The sequence below is a fragment of the Oryctolagus cuniculus genome, chromosome 6 (genome assembly GCF_964237555.1).
Source record: "Oryctolagus cuniculus chromosome 6, mOryCun1.1, whole genome shotgun sequence".
Taxonomy (NCBI): domain Eukaryota; kingdom Metazoa; phylum Chordata; class Mammalia; order Lagomorpha; family Leporidae; genus Oryctolagus; species Oryctolagus cuniculus.
Window position 1 is genome coordinate 127651491 of NC_091437.1, and position 16579 is coordinate 127668069.

The 16579-nt window shown below is 45.5% G+C and overlaps 1 protein-coding gene across 9 annotated transcripts in view; it reads right to left on the reverse strand.

Moving 5' to 3' along the window:
• UBR5 (ubiquitin protein ligase E3 component n-recognin 5) overlaps positions 1-16579 on the reverse strand; it is a 157657-nt gene that overhangs the window by 72579 nt on the left and 68499 nt on the right. For all 9 annotated transcript variants that reach the window (XM_070075377.1, XM_070075376.1, XM_070075375.1 and 6 more), the window contains exons 10-11: positions 1115-1231; positions 921-1031 (exon numbers count right to left, since the gene is read on the reverse strand). In XM_070075377.1, the coding sequence (XP_069931478.1) occupies positions 921-1031; positions 1115-1231 (228 nt within the window). The remainder of the gene's footprint in view (positions 1-920; positions 1032-1114; positions 1232-16579) is intronic.

Here is a 16579-nt window from a genome sequence, read left to right on the forward strand (position 1 = left end):
AATACTTCCTCCAAGAATTTTGAAATGAGTTTCATAAATTTGTCTTCTAGGTCTCTTTAAAGTTATCCTGCGGGCTGGCGCCGCGGCTCACTAGGCTAATCCTCTGCCTTGTGGCGCCGGCACACGGGGTTCTAGCCCCGGTCGGGGCGCCGGATTCTGTCCCGGTTGCCCCTCTTCCAGGCCAGCTCTCTGCTGTGGCCCGGGAGTGCAGTGGAGGATGGCCCAAGTGCTTGGGCCCTGCACCCCATGGGAGACCAGGAGAAGCACCTAGCTCCTGCCATCAGATCAGCATGGCGCGCCGGCTGCGGCGGCCATTGGAGGGTGAACCAACGGCAAAAGGAAGACCTTTCTCTTTGTCTCTCTCTCTCTCACTGTCCACTCTGCCTGTCAAAAAAATTAAAAAATAAATAAATAAATAAATAAATAAAGTTATCCTGCTCCAAAATGAAATGTCCCTCTCTGTAAAGCACTTAGGGACGACCTTCTCCAGTTCATATTCTGCTACTCAAAGCACCTCTCTACACACATACAAGCATTCCCTGCTGAGAAACCTTCCTTGCGGTAAGATCCACCACCAGCACTAACTGTGGGTTCCGAAGCCTCACTGAAAACTGAGATATACCACTCATAGTCTCTCCCTCTGTATTTCACAACTTCTTAGCATCCTTGCCTTTCTCAGTACCTTACTAAATGCTTTTGCATCTCCTAAAAGGAAAACTACTTGTAGCACTGGATTATAGTATAAACTAGTCAACAAAAAAAAATATACACTGAATTAGTCTACTAAGGCTTGAGACACTTTGTATTTATGGATCTAGTTAGGCGGAAAGAAAAAAAATGAAAATATGGAAAAGGGGCAAGAGTAGAACGAAAATCAGGAATTTAAGCATGAAATGTTACCAATGCAAAGTGTTTCATACCTTGTTACTCTCTGTAGCTACAGTTGCTCTTATGCTATTTGCAGACAGGAGGACTATCTTTTCATTGGTTAACCCCAAAAAGGTCGCTCGTGGATGATGTAATGAAGGATTCTTTGAAAGCATAAAAAAATGATTACTGTTCTGTATGCAGATATGTAGAAGCTACTCAATGCAAGACCGACATAATAAAATACCTGGGCGTTTCTGTAAGGCTCCGACTCACTCCACTTCCATTGATAAAGTTCTCCTTTACTACTAACAGCCAGAAGCTCTGAATACAGGGCCCCAATACAGATGAATTTTGTTCCATCCTAAAAAGTAAAAATGACACAATGTTATAAATATAAAAACTGCCAACTCCCTGATCTAAACACACATGGCATTTATTTATTTACAAACAAGGAATGTGGGAGTTTTTAAAAAGATTTTATTGTCCTGAAACAGAATAAGAGCGAGGGAGATTGAGATTTTCCGTCTTCTGGTTCGCTTCCAAGTGTCCACAACAGCCAGGTATAAGACAAGCCAAAGTCAGGGGCTGGGAGCTCCATATGGGTCCTCCACGTGGGTGTCATTTAGGCTATCATTGCTGCCTCCAGGTGCATCAGCGAGAAGGTAGATTGTACACTGAATAGCCAGAACTCAAATGAGGCCGTCCAATATGGGGCGGCTTAGGGGCCGGTGTTGGGAACTGCCACTTGCAAGGCCAGCACCCCATATCAGAGTGCTGCTTCTGGCTGCCCTAATTGCAAGTCCAGCTCCCTGCGAATGCACCTGGAAAGGCCATGGAAGATGGCCCATGTTCTTGGGCCCCTGCCGCCCACATGGGAAACCAAGATACAGTTCCTGGCTCCTAGTTTCTACCTGACCAGACCCAGCCATTGCAGCCATTTGAGGAGCGAACCAGCAGTAGAAGATCCCCGTCCCCACCCCTGCACACACACGCAGACGTTCTGCCTTTCAAATGCATACATAAGCCTTAAAACTAAAAACTAAAAACTAAAATAAAAATAAATCAAAGAAACTCCAAGCTTTTCCCTAACCTCCTGCACCACAATGCTTGCCCTTTGGATGCTCACCTCAGTCACTAAATCAATGCAGAGACATTATGTAAAGATATAAACCAATTATCCCAAGTCTTTAGCATAGCTACAAGGGCCCTCCACAAATTCACTCTTCTAGCCACACTGCCTTCCTCGTTCCCAGGACCCCACCAGGACCACTGCGCTTGCTGCCCTCTCTGCCCTGGCCCTGCCTCATTCTCTAATTCACCCCTCTCCTCAATGACCTTCCCTGACCACTCTACCTACGAACCCACTCCTTGCACACTCCAGCCTTCTCCCTGCCAGCTTCTCAGGTCGCAGCACTTCACAAACTGACATGCTCCATTCACTTGTGTATAGTCTGTCTCACTCAAAAAGAAGCTTTACCTGGTTTACCACTGCAGCCTCAGGACACAGGCACCACTCGAAGTAATCTCTGGATAAGTATGCTGAGTGAGTGCAGTGAGGGATGAGCACTGGGAAGACTTAGAGCAGGCAAAGGCAAAGTCACAACAAGACTCCTTTTCTGTGGGCCCTTTAAGAGGTTGAAACCAAGGTCTATATTTTGTTTTCTTAAAGGTAAAAATCTTTTTACATTTAAGACAGTCTATACACAATTAGGGTCATAGGCAGAAGCTTGGGCACTGGGACTGTCTTCCAAACATGGCCCACGACAACTCTTCAAGCAATAAATTACAGACACAGTCACACAAGATTCAAAGAGCAACTGAAAAGCCTGATCAATACCTTTTATCATATCCTGCATACAACTAAACAAAAACTTGCTTCACAAAGCAACACTGAAGAGTCAAGAATTCAGATCTGGTTTCAGAATCAAAAAGATAGATGCCAATTCCAGAAAAGACCAAGAACGTCAGGAGGTTTTAGAATTAAGTCATGGAGTGATTGCCTTCCAAGAACAGATACAAAAATCTTTCTACCAGGGGTCGGCGCTCTGGCGCAGTGGGTAAAGCCCATACAGGTGCCAGTTCGAGTCCAAGCTACTCCACGTCTGATCCAGTGCTCTGCTGTGGCCTTTCGCCCCTGCCCTTGTGTGGGCGACCCCAGAGAAGCTCCAGCCTCCTGGTTTTGGATCATCCGAGCTCCATTCACTGCAGCCATTTGGGGAGTGAACCCATGGATGGAAGACCTCCCTGTCCCTGTTCCTCTCCCTCTATGTGTAACTCTGCCTCTCAAAAAAAATAAATAACTCTTTGAAAGAATTTTTTTCTACCCTAGGTAGGGAAGCCAGATTGTGTCACAGCAACTGGCACATTCCCATCAAAGCTTTTATAAACAACCCATACCCTGGAATTGGGTCCAGAGAACACCTTGCTAAGAGTTCAAATCTGCATTGAAAATCGAAGTTCTAGATTACCTTTCCACATCCAGATAAAAAGAAAACCTAATGACTCCTTAGAATAAGAACACTGAGACAGCTTCAAGGTATGGCGGAATCAGAAAATGGTACCTCTTCACTAACAACTGTTTCTCTGGAGCAAGCACACGTGGATACAGAGACAATGTAATGTATTTGACATCATAACTAGGGCCCTGAATTTCTCTGAGTCTTCCGAGGAATTTAGCCTAAACTCTCTGGGACTGCAGGAAAAACCTTCTGGAAAGGGTAAACAGGGCTTCAGAAGGCAAGACAAGCACAAGAGGACCCACACAGTCCTATTAACCCAGTATGGCTTCAACATTCACCAGACGTTGGAATAAAAATAAATTTAGTAACAATAATTTTTGAGTCATTTCAGTAATGAGTGATTCCAGCAGGAATCCTAAGTCAATGTTTAGACCTTTAACATTTGAACAGCAAGGGACACACATCATCTCAAAGGGGATCTTCACACATGCATATGGATGACAAAAGGAAAACCTCTCGCTGTGAGTGGAGAAATCTGCCAAGACAATCTCTTCACTAGAAATGGCACAAACCAATGTGAGGGTACTCCGAGGGACACAGAGCCCCGTCTGCAGCAATGGTGCTGGCGAACAAAGCATACAGCAAGCACAAGGACACACCAAGCAAACCCGAGCTGAGCGACAGTGTACAAAGTCAACGGCCCTGTCCTGCACAAAACCAGACTGCACAACTGAAATGGGAAAACACAGACTAGGTGAGGAAATGTTTACAGTGTCTCCAGAGAGCTTTCTTCTATTTGTAGCACATGCTACCATTTCTGCGGCTGTTCAGAGGCCTGTCTGTGCCAAGACTGGGCTTGCTTTCCTTACAGGACATAGGTTTTCTGTTTTTTTTTTTTTTCTTTCTTTCTTTCTTTTCTTTTTTTTTTTTTTTTAAACAGGCAAAGTGGACAGTGAGAGAGAGAGAGAGAAAGGTCTTCCTTTTGCCGTTGGTTCACCCTCCAATGGCCACCGCGGTCGGTGCGCTGCGGCCGGCATACTGCGCCGATCCGATGGCAGGAACCAGGTGTTTCTCCTGGTCTCCCATGGGATGCAGGGCCCAAGTACTTGGGCCATCCTCCACTGCACTCCCTGGCCACAGCAGAGAGCTGGCCTGGAAGAGGGGCAACCGGGACAGAATCTGGTGCCCCGACCAGCCTAGTGAGCCGCGGCGCTGGCTAGTATTTTTTACTGAAGTAAAATATGTAACAAAGATTTCCATGTTAATCGTTTTAACTGTACAATTAATGACATTAAGTACATTCATGCTATCATGCCACCATCCTCACTACCTATTAGAATCTTTTTTATCTTGCAAAACTCAAATCCTGTTCACATTAAACTATAATTTCCACCTCCACCTTTCCCCAGGCACAGACACCACCATTCTACTTTCTCTCCATGTAGCTGCTCTAGGTAACCCATCTAAATTGGCTCATTGTACTTGCCCTTTTGTGTCTGGGGTAACGCCTTCAAGGTCCATCAATATGGTAGCACATGTCAGATTTCCCTTGCACTTTAAGGCTAAATATATATATAATATACTAAATACAGTTAGCCTCTGCATAAAGACTTTGTTCAACAGAGCATCTGTATGAGCTATCATGTGTCTGTGACAGGATCAAAGGGAACAGTAGAATATACCATCTACTTCTTCAACCTTGCTGCAGTAAACTCACAACGTCATGAAGACCTCCCAATGGAACAAGATATGCAGATGGAAGCCACCAGTGTTAATGATTCTGACCATGCATAGACTGAGGCTAATTTGCATGTTTGTGTCAAGATTTTAGCTGTGCCGTAGCAGATGAAGCCACCGCCTGCAGTGCCCGCATCCCATATGGGCGCCAGTTTGAGTCCCACCTGCTCCACTTCCGATCCAGCTCTCTGCTATGACCTGAGAAAAGCAGCAGCAGATGGCCCGAATCCTTGGGCCCCTGCACCTATGTGGGAGACCTAGAACAAACTCCTGGCTCCTGGCTTCAGATCGGTGCCGTTGCAGCCATCTGGGTAGCGAACCAGTGGATGGAAGATTTCTTTCTCTTTCTCTCTCTCTCTCTGCCTCTCTGTAACTCTGCCTTTTAAATAAATAAATAAATTTTTCAAAAAGAGAGATTTTAGCTAAAAAAAGTTAAAAATATCAAAAAATAGAAATTTTTTGAAAGATTTATTTATTGGAAAGGCAGAGGCACAGAGACAGGTCTTCCATCCACTGGTTCACTCCCCAAATGGCTACAATGGTCAGAGCTGGGCCATTCCAAAGCCAGAGGTGAGGAGCTTCCTCCAGGTAACCTATGTGGGCACAGGAGCCCAAGGACTTGGGCCGTCCTCTACTATTTTCCAGGCCATAGCAGAGAGTAGACTCAGAAGTGGAGCAATGACTAAGCACCATGAAGCTTTCCAGAATCGCACAGCAGTCTTAAACTGTATCCTACACTAGTATGTACATGCCTTCAAATAGTTTTCCACTACATCCCTGGCACACGGGCAGACAGCTGGATCAGAAGTGAACTCGTATCTGAACCGGTACTCGTATGACATACCCACATGGGATATTAGCAATCACGACATGCAGCAAATTAACTCCCCCTGCTACAATGGTGGCCACTAAACCCATTTCTTCACTTACAAAATGGGTATTATAATAAAATATATCCTCACGTGGTGTAGGCGTAAAAACCCAAATGAAGTAATATATACAAGAAACACAGCACAGAGCCCCTCACTCTGCTCCCTGACTTCATCTCCCAGAAAATGGCTCTGGCTTCACGATATTCCTATCTCTAGATTTACTTAATAATAAAAGCACCACTCATATCTCCATCTCAGAAAAAAAAGGGTCTGTAGTCCTCCCTTATTTAGATCTCTCTCTCTCTCTCTCTCTCTCTCACACACACACACACACACACACACAATATGCGCTTCTTATAAAGCCAACAGAGCTCACACATACACACACTAGATGTGGCCGTTCTCATATTCCTCAACACCCATCCAAACTAGGCTTTTGTTCAGTCTTACTCAAGGTAATGTGGATTTTCACGAGGCACGTGCTTTCAGTGACACCCATAGTCACATTTCCAATTGCCAAGTCAATGTGCCATGTATTCAATCAGTGCATCTCCCCCTCAAACCTTTCACACCACTGCTCTCTGCTCATCGTCTACCCTGAAACCTAGCCTGCCCTCCTGGTTCACAGATCACCACCTCTACTACTTTTCCTCCCATCTGCATGATGATTTCCACCACCTCCCTCATACCACGTGTACTTCCATTTTTCTGTCCCTTTGTTCACATTATATTCCACCCTCAATCTGAGTGACAGCACTTACATGCCTAACTCTCCCATCTCCGGAGGTAGCTGCAAGAGTACCCAATCTGGATGCCTTAAAAAGCGCCAACTATAAGAGCAAGGCCTCATCTCCCCCTGCCACAGCACCCCCGCCTCTGCAGTCCTCTCTTCGTGGACGACACTCACCATGCCTCCCAGTAAGAGGCATGGGGAATGGGGGAGCACTCCTCAACTCCTCCTTTGCTCTCTTGAATCCAATGACTTGGAAACCAGGGCTACATCTGCTTGAGACTGCTTTGAGAGTCTTCCATTCCTCAACCCCCACTGTCCCCGCTATGACTGAGATCTGTACAATTCCTTTATTCACAAAGTCATCATTTTCATAACTGACTGGACTTTTCCTATTCTCACAGTTCTCTCACAATGCTGATAGTGTTCACCTGCTTAACAGTAAACCCAACATGTAAACCCCCACCAATCTCATCACACCAGTTCCCTAACGACTCAATTTTGACTTCTTAAGTGCAGGAAATCATCTTGATTCCTTGGCAAGTTGTCTCACGTCCTTGATAGTCTCGCCCCATCCTACTTCTTCTACTCCCTACCACAAAACAGGGCTTCTGAACTTATCATTGGTACGCAAACACACAGTGAACGTCCATGGCTAGACCAGCACTTGGGATGCCTGGCACGCCTTCATGTCTTGGTCACTTCACACTTCTACTTAAACATGCTGCCCACAGGCACAGGTGCCCTTCCTTTCCCCTTGTGACCCGCCCAAGGCGCTGTACTCACACCTGCGGGCTAGCGCATTCTGCTCTGCGTAAATGTTCTTGTTCCCCCTAGTTCCTTTGGGAAGCTCTGTATCACACTCCCACATCACCATGGCCTATCCTGGCAGCTGGCACAAAGTAGGAACACACCAACTGACTGCTGAATGAACAAATGAAATCTCTAACTCCAACTTCTTCACTAGAGTACAAAACAGAAACCAAACCACCCCAAAAGCAAGAGCATGACACCCAAGGCCATCTCAGAACTGACTTGCCTATATCCTTCTAGGACAAGTCAGTGTGCCTCAGGCTATACCCTAGATGAACCACATGGATCCCACTGCTCTTGAAAACACACTGTCCACAAATATACCAGCCACAAGAAGATAACAGGAAAATCATCTCTTATTTCTTATTTGTCCTCATAAAGGAAACTACATGTAGAGAAATACGAACAAAAGGACAGTATTTTAGCTCACCCACTTCCTTATGTCATAGCAAACAATCCTTTTATTGTTTAAATGAACAATGAATGGCAGCTTCTCAGCCAGTTGGGCTCACTTCTGTCCAACTAGACAAAGTGTGGACAGACACGTTTCCTTAATGATCAGGACCTGCAGAGCTTTCCATAAAAAAATTAAAAATCAAATGATTAGAAGTTGGATCTAACCAGTAAATTTACAACTGGCTGAATAAAAAGGTCATCAACCAAATCGGAAAGTTCTTCCCAATGGGCTAGCACTGTGGTTCAGCAGTTTAAGCTGCTGCCTACAATGCCAGCATTCCATGTGAGTGCTGGTTTAGAGTCCTGGCTGCTGCACTTTTTAAAAATATTTATTAACTGAGGCTGATACTGAGGCATGGAGGGTAAAGCTGCTCGGAGGGGGGTGGCAGAAAGAAGAAAGATGTTAATTAGAAAGGCAGAGTTACGGGGAAAGAGCGAGAAAGACAGAGAGAGTTCTTCCATCTGCTGGTTCACTCCCAGATGGCTCAATGGCTGGACCAAAGCCAGCAGCCAGCAGCCAGCAGCCAGCAGCCAGGAGCTTCTTTTGGGTTCCCACATGAACAGCAGGAGCCTTTAGGCCATTTTCCACCACTGATGCTCTGCTTTCCTAGGAACATCAGCAGCAAACTGAACAGGAGGCAGAGCAGCCAGGACTCCAATCAGTGCCCACATGGGATGCCGGCATCACAGGCGGAGCAATTACCCACTATGCCACAAGGCCAGCATCAGCTGCTCCGTGTTTGACCTGGTTCCCTGGTGCTTGGGCCCCTATACCTATGTAGGAGACCCAGATGGAGGTCCAGGCTACTGGATTTACTCTGGCCCAGATCCAGCTACTGCAGTCATTTGAGGAGTGAACCAGCAGATGGAAGATTTCTTCTCTTTTCCTGTTAACTTTGAGTTTCAGATAAATGAACAATTCTTTTTTATAACGCACATTTTATAAAGATTTATTTATTTGAAAGGCAGAGTTATAGGCCGGCGCCGCGGCTCACTAGGCTAATCCTCCGCCTAGCGGCGCCGGCACACCGGGTTCTAGTCCCGGCTGCCCCTCTTCCAGGCCAGCTCTCTGCTGTGGCCAGGGAGTGCAGTGGAGGATGGCCCAGGTGCTTGGGCCCTGCACCCCATGGGAGACCAGGAAAAGCACCTGGCTCCTGGCTCCTGCCATCGGATCAGTGCGGTGCGCCGGCCGCAGCGCGCCGGCCGCGGCGGCCATTGGAGGGTGAACCAACGGCAAAGGAAGACCTTTCTCTCTGTCTCTCTCACTGTCCACTCTGCCTGTCAAAAAAAAAAAAAAAAAAAAAGAAAGGCAGAGTTATAGAGAGGCAGAGAGAGAGAGACGTCTTCCATCCACTGGTTCACTCTCCAGATGGCCACAATGGCTGCAGCTGAGCCGATCCAAAGTCAGGAGCCTGGAACTTCTTCTGGGTCTTCCACGTGGGTGCAGGGGCCAAGGACCTGGACCATCTTCTTCTGCTTTCCAGGCCATAGTGGAGAACTGGACCAGAAGTAGAGCAGCTGGGACTCAAACAATAGCCCGTATGAGATGCTGGCACTGAAGGCAGCAGCTTTATATGCTATGCCACAGCACTGGCCCCAATAAACAAATCTTGAGAGAGACAGAGACAGACAGACAGACAGACAGATGGAAGGAGGGAAGGAAGAGATTTATTTGCTTATTTGAAAGGCAGAGCAACAAGTAAGGTGGAGCAGAGAGTGAGTGAGTAAGGGCACTCCTGCATCCACTCCCCAAGGGGCCACAACAGACAGTTCCGGGACAGGAGGAAGCCCGGAGCTCACAAAGTCTCCCACCGGGTCATCGTCTGCTGCCTTCCCAGGCACATCAGTGGGAAAGTGGATTTTAAGTACAGCAGCTGAGAATCAAATCAGCACACTGATATGTGATGCTGGCATCACAAGCAGCAGCTTGTACCACACCAGCCCCGCTGTTTCCACCTGCAATATTTAACTTCGTTCTTCGTATTCGACTTCTAACAGTCATTTTACCACTAATAAGTCACTTTAGCTTCTTTTACCTTGAGGGGGGAGGGAGGAGATACAGACACAGTAAGGAGAGAAAGACAGAGATCACAAGCATTGCCCTACCCACCACTGATGGCTGTTTCACTCCCCAGAGACCTGCAAAGGGCTAGACAAAGCCAGACCAAAGCCAAGAACCAGGAACTCAATCCATGTCTCTCGTATGAGTGGCAGGGCACAAGTTACTTGAACCATCACTGCTGCCTCTTAGAGTCTGCATTAGCCAGGATGTTGGAGTCAAGAGCCAAAGCCACATAAGAAACCCAAGTACTCCTTATGAGACAGGGGCATTTGACCAACAGGCTAAACACCTATTCCCTAGATTCTTTTTCTAAAAATAAATTTTAGGGGTAGGCATTGTGGCACTGGAATTAAACCAGTGCTTGGGATGCCTGCACCCCATATCAGTACCTGCAATGAAATTCTGCCTCCATCTCTGCTTCTCACCCAGCGTTCTGCTAATAAGGCACGTGGGAGGGAACAGATAATGGCTCAGGCACTGAGTCCCTGAGGCCCACACAGGGAATCCCGATGGAGTCTGGGACCTGGTTTAGCCCTGGTCCAGGCAGTTACAAGAATCTGGAGAGTGAATCACTGGATGGAAGCTCTTCCCAACTCCTTCTCTGTGGTGTTGCTTTTCAAATAAAAATGAGTATATAAACATGAATAAAAATGAATTTTAATATTTATAACATGTCACAGGAAACATGTAGGTAGTAAACATTTATTACAGTGAAGAATAACCTGTTTCAGTCCAGGTACTAAGTCACAACAGCACCTATGTTTAAAATCTCAAAACACAGTGTTATTGACTAGAATTGCTGATATACATTTTTCAAGACTAGTTCATTCCACATGTCTGCCACTTTGTACCCTTTAATTATATCTCCTCATTTTCTACCTTTGCACCCCTGCCCGTAGTAAATACCAGTTTTTGGTTTTGGTCTAAGATTTACACCTTTCAAAGAGTTGTCACAGAGATAGAGGGTGAAACACAGCGATCATCCACTCACTGCTTCCCTCCTCAGATGTCCAACAGCAGGGGCTGGGCCGGGCCAAAGCCAAAAGGGGGTTCTTCCAGGTCTCCCACGTGGGTGGCAGGGGCCCAAGCACCTAGGTCATCTCCCCTGCTTTTTGCAGGCATATTAGTGGTGAGCTGGATCAGAAGAGGAACAGCCAGGACTTGCACTGGTGCCCACATGGGATGTCAGCATGACAGGCGGAGGCTTTGCCAGCTATACCACAGTGCTGGCCCTAGTAACTACTGTTTTATTCTCTGCATGTTCCCTTATCGCCCAGCTTAAGATTCCACATGAGATCGTGCAAAATTTTTCTTTCTGTGTCTGGCTTATTTCACTTAGCTTAATGTCCACTAGGTCTATCCATGTTTTGCACAATGGTAGAAGCTGCATTTTGAAGGCTGAATAATGTGCATGTCATGTTTTCATTATCCATTTGTCCGTCAACAGATAGGAAGTGTTTCCAATCTTGGTTATTCTGAATACACTGCAATGAACACAAGGTGCAGGGATCTTCAAAAGGCGGCGATTTCATCTCCTTTGGGAAGACCCTCACAAGAAGAGGGTGGGGTCAACAGGTAGTTCCATTTTCAATTTCTATAAGAACCTCTCTACTGTTTTCCATAATGGCTGTGCCAGTCTATAGTCCTCTCAACACTGTTCTAGGGTTCCCTTTTCTCTAACCCCTTGCCAATATTTTTCTCTGATTTTTTCTTAATAATAGCCCACCTAACAGATATGGGGTAATATTTCATAGTAGTTTTAAATTCACATCTCCCTGATGTCATATTGAGCACCTTTTTATGTATCTGTTGGTCACTTTTAGAGAATGTCTATTCAGGTCTTTTGCTTATTATATTCTTGGGCCACTGAGTTATAAGAGTTCTTGATAAATTTTGAATATTAACCTCCTCATCAGGTATATGGTTTCCAAATAGTATTCTCCAAGCCTATAGGTTTGCTTTACATTTTGTCAATTGTTTCTTCTAAGCAGAAGCTTTCTACTTCGGCACAGTCCCCCCCCCCCTTTTTTTTTTGGACAGGCAGAGTTAGACAGTGAGAGAGAGAGAGACACAGAGAGAAAGGTCTTCCTTCCGTTGTTTCACCCCCCAAATGGCCATTACGGCCAGCGCGCTGCAGCAATACGAAGCCAGGAGCCAGGAGCTTCCTCCTGGTCTCCCATGCGGGTGCAGGGCCCAAGCACTTGGGCCATCCTCCACTGTACTCCTGGGCCACAGCAGAGAGCTGGACTGGAAGAGCAGCGACCCAGGACAGAATCCGGCGCCCCGACCAGGACTAGAACCCAGGGTGCCGATGCCGCAGGCAGAGGATTAGCCTATTGAGCTGCGTCGCCGGCCAGCACAGTCCCTTTTAAATACTTTTGCTTCTGTAGCATAGCTTTGGGTGTGGTCACAAACACACTACTAGGGACAATGTCCAAGAGCCATTCCCCAACTCTTAGGAGTTCGACAGCCTCAGCTGTTATGTTTAGGCCTGTTGTACCTCTTCAGTGGAGTTTTGTGAAAGATGTAAGATAAGAATCCAATTTTATGCTTTTGCATGTGGAAGTCCAGTTTGTCCAGTACCATTTCTGGAAGAGACTATCCTTTCTCAAAAGTGTTCTTTTGTACGCTTGTTCAAAATTCCCATCCACGCTTGGATTCAGTGCTGGGCTCTCTGTTCAGTTCCAATGGTCTATGTGTCTCTTTTTTATGCCAATACCATAATGTTTTGATTATTACTGTTTTTCTTTCTTAGTATCTGGCAACTTTTTAAACGTGTGTGTGGTTCCATAAAAAATTTTAAGACTGCTTTTCCCATTCTGTGAAGAATAATACCACTGGAATTTGTTAGAGCATGCATCAAATCGATATAATACTTTGAGTGGGAGGGACATTTTAATTCTTCCAAGTCATGAACATCGTGTATCCTTCTGTTTACTTTTGTCTTCTTCAATTTCTTACATCGATGTTTTTATAGCTTTCAGTGTACACATCTTTCATCTCCTTGTTTTCATGTATTCCCAAGTGGTTTTGGTTGGTTTTCCTTTTTTTTTTTTGGGGGGGTGGGGGATACTATCATCATAATTGGATTGTTTTCTTAATTTCTTTTACGTCTAAATTGAGAAATGCTGCTGCCTTTTGTCTGCAGATTTTGCATCCTAAAACTTTACTGAATTCACTTATTAGTTCTACCAGTTTTCTTATCAAATATTTGGGTTTTCTATAAATTAGGTATCATCTGCAAAGAGATAATTTTTACTTCTATCTTTCCAGTTTGGATGCCTTTGACTTTGTTGTGTGTGACTGTTCATAATTCTAATCCCAGTACTATTTTGAATAAAAGTGGCAAAAGTGGGAAGGCCTGCTTACTGCCAGATCTTAAAGGAAAATCTTGGGGCCAGCGCTATGGTGCCGCGGGTAGAGCCTCCGCCTGCAGTGCCAGCATCCCATATGGACTCCGGTTTGAGTCCCGGCTGCTCCAATTCTGATCCAGCTCTCTGCTATGGCCTGGGAAAGCAGTAGAAGATGGCCCAAGTCCTTGGGCCCCTGCACCCACGTGGGAGACCTGAAAGAGGCTCCTGATTTTGGATTGGCAAAGCTTTGGCCATAACGGTCAATTGGGGAGTGAATCAGAGGATGGAAGACCTCTCTCCCTCCCTCCTTCTCTCTCCCTCTCCCTCTCTCCCTCTCTCTGCCTCTCCTTCTCTCTCTGTATGACTTTGAAATAATCTTAAAAAATTTTTAAAAATTTAAAAAGGATAAAATCTTTAGTTTTCTCCTGTTAATTATGTTAGCTGGCCGGTGCCACGGCTCACTTGGCTAATCCTCCGCCTGTGGCACCAGCACCCCAGGTTCTAGTCGCGGTCGGGGCGCCGGATTCTGTCCCAGTTGCTCTTTCTGTCCCAGTCCAGCTCTTTGCTGTGGCTCGGGAGGGCAGTGGAGGATGGACCAAGTGCTTGGGCCCTGCATCCACATGGGAGACCAGGAGGAAGCACCTGGCTCCTGGCTTCATTGGCCACAGAACACCAGCCATCGTGGCCATTTTGGGGGTGAACCAACGAGAAAAAAAAGGAAGACCTTTCTCTCTTTCTTTCTCTCACTGTCTAACTCTGCCTGTCCAAAAAAAAAAAAAGAGAGAGAGAGAGAGAGAGAGATGCTAGCTGTGGGTCTTTCATAACGTAATTTCCACACCTATGTTGTTAAAGTTGTTTTTTTTTAATCAAGAAAGGATGCTAAATATGCACCTTTTTTTAACATCAATTGAGAGGATCTTGTGTTCTTTTTCAATCTGTTAATATGGTATACTAGAGAGACTGATTTGCATCTATCAAGCCTGGCTTGCATGCCAGTGATATGTGTCAATTAGACATGATGTGTAATCTTTTTGATGTGATGCTACATTTGGATTGTTACATTTTTAACTGAGGGTTTTTATATCAATGCTCAGACACACTGACTATGGTTTTCTTTTCTTACAGTGTCTTTGGCTTACATGTCAAGGTGATGCTGGCCTTTTGAAATGTATCTGGTTTAGATTCTTGTTGGAAGTAGACTGATAACAAGCACATATATACTCACATTTACACTTAAGATATCTGACAACATAAACCAAAATTCTAGGCTTGGAAAAATAAACTGAAGATGACTGGGGCTGGCGCTGTGGCACAGTAGGTTAATCCTCCGCCTGCGGTGCTAGCATCCCATGTGGGCATCAGTTCTAGTCCCGGCTGTCCCTCTTCCAATCCAGCTCTCTGCTGTTGCCTGGGAGAACAGTGGAAAGATGGCCCAAGTCCTTGGGCCTCTGCACCCACATGGGAGACCAGGAAGAAGCACCTGGCTCCTGGCTTTGGATGAGTGCAGCTCCGACTGTTGCGGCCATTTGGGGAGTGAACCAACAGAAAGAAGACCTTTCTCTCTGTCTCTCCCTCTCACTGTCTGTAACTCTACCTCTCAAATAAATAAATAAAATCTTAAAAAAAAAAAAGATTGAAAATTGAAAATGGAACTTTGTTAGATAAACTAACTGAAAGATAACCTCTTCTTATCAAAGCAGCTGTATTATCAGTTAATACCAAGTATAATACACAGTCACATGCAAGCCAGAAAAATTAAAGTTGATGTTTTCATGTAAAACTCTTTGGAAACCAGAATAAACTTGGCTAGTTCAACCATGAACATTCCTGGACATGGAGTTAAAGAGAGCAGACTTGAGACACTCCCCTTACTTCTCACTTTGTATATACAGACACACCTGTTTATTTCCCATTACACCAAAATATTACTGTAACAAAACATTTTATTAATTAGTATTCTATTCTAAACAAAAGTGGCATGGTCTGTATTTTTCCTCAGTTCACACTGTATTCACTAATAACAGAGAGCTTCACACACAAAATACAACTGCTGCATAGACCCACTTAGGAATACCCAAACACTCAGATCTACTGGTCCCCCACACCCCTCCATGACCTGCAGGCACCACCTGTTCTCTCTTTCTAGGGCAAGACTATGCTGGTCATTGCTCTTTACCATCATATAAGATTTTATGAAGCTATGAAATGCCAAGTTAATTAGTAGAGAAAAAAATGTAAACTATCATCTAGCAATCTGACATGCTGAGGATTACAGAAATACACAATTCTGGAAAAATAATTATACAGCCACCAAACTGTTTTAAAAAATCAGATCACAATCCAGGGTATAAAGAAATCTACCTTTAAGAGTAATATTGGAGGGGCCGGCACTGTGGTATAGTGGGTAAAGCCGCCACCTGCAGTCCTGGCATCCCATATGGGCACCGGTTCATGTCCCAGATGCTCCACTTCTGATCCAGCTCTCTGCTATGGCCTGGGAAAGCAGTAGAAGATGGCCCACGGGTCCTGCACCCATGTCGGAGACCTGGAAGAAGCTCCTGGCTCCTGGCTTCAGATTGGTGCAGCTCCAGGCATTGTGGCCATCTGGGGAGTAAACCAGCGGATGGAAGAACTCTCTCTCCCTCCCTCTGACTCTCTGAAACTCTGCCTTTCAAATAAATATTGGGCACTAGTGCTTTGTCACAGTAGGATAGGTTTCTGCCTGCAGCACCAGCATCCAATATGGGTGCTGGTTCGTGTCCTGGCTGCTCCTCTTCATCCAGCTCTCTACTATAGGACTGGGAAAGCAGTGGAAGATGGCCCAAGTGCTTGGGTCCCTGCACCGCGTGGGAGACCCAAAGGAAGCTCCTGGGTCCTGACTTCAGATGGGTTCAGTTATAGCCATTTAGGCAGTGAACCAGTGGAAAGAAGACCTCTCTGTATTTCCCTATCTCTGTCTATAACTCTACCTCTTAAATAAATAAATAAAGTCTTTAATTTGGAAAAAAAAAAAAAAAAAAAAAACTGGAGTCAGCATTGTGGTAGAGCAGAATGAGCCACTGCCTGCAATGCCAGCATCCCATATGAGCACCAGTTTGAGTTCTGGCTGCTCCAATTCAGATCCATCTCCCTGCTAAAGTACTTGATAAAAACAGCAGAAGATGACCCAAGTACCTGCGTCCCTACCACCCACGTGTGTGATATGGATGGAGTTCCAGGCTCCTGGT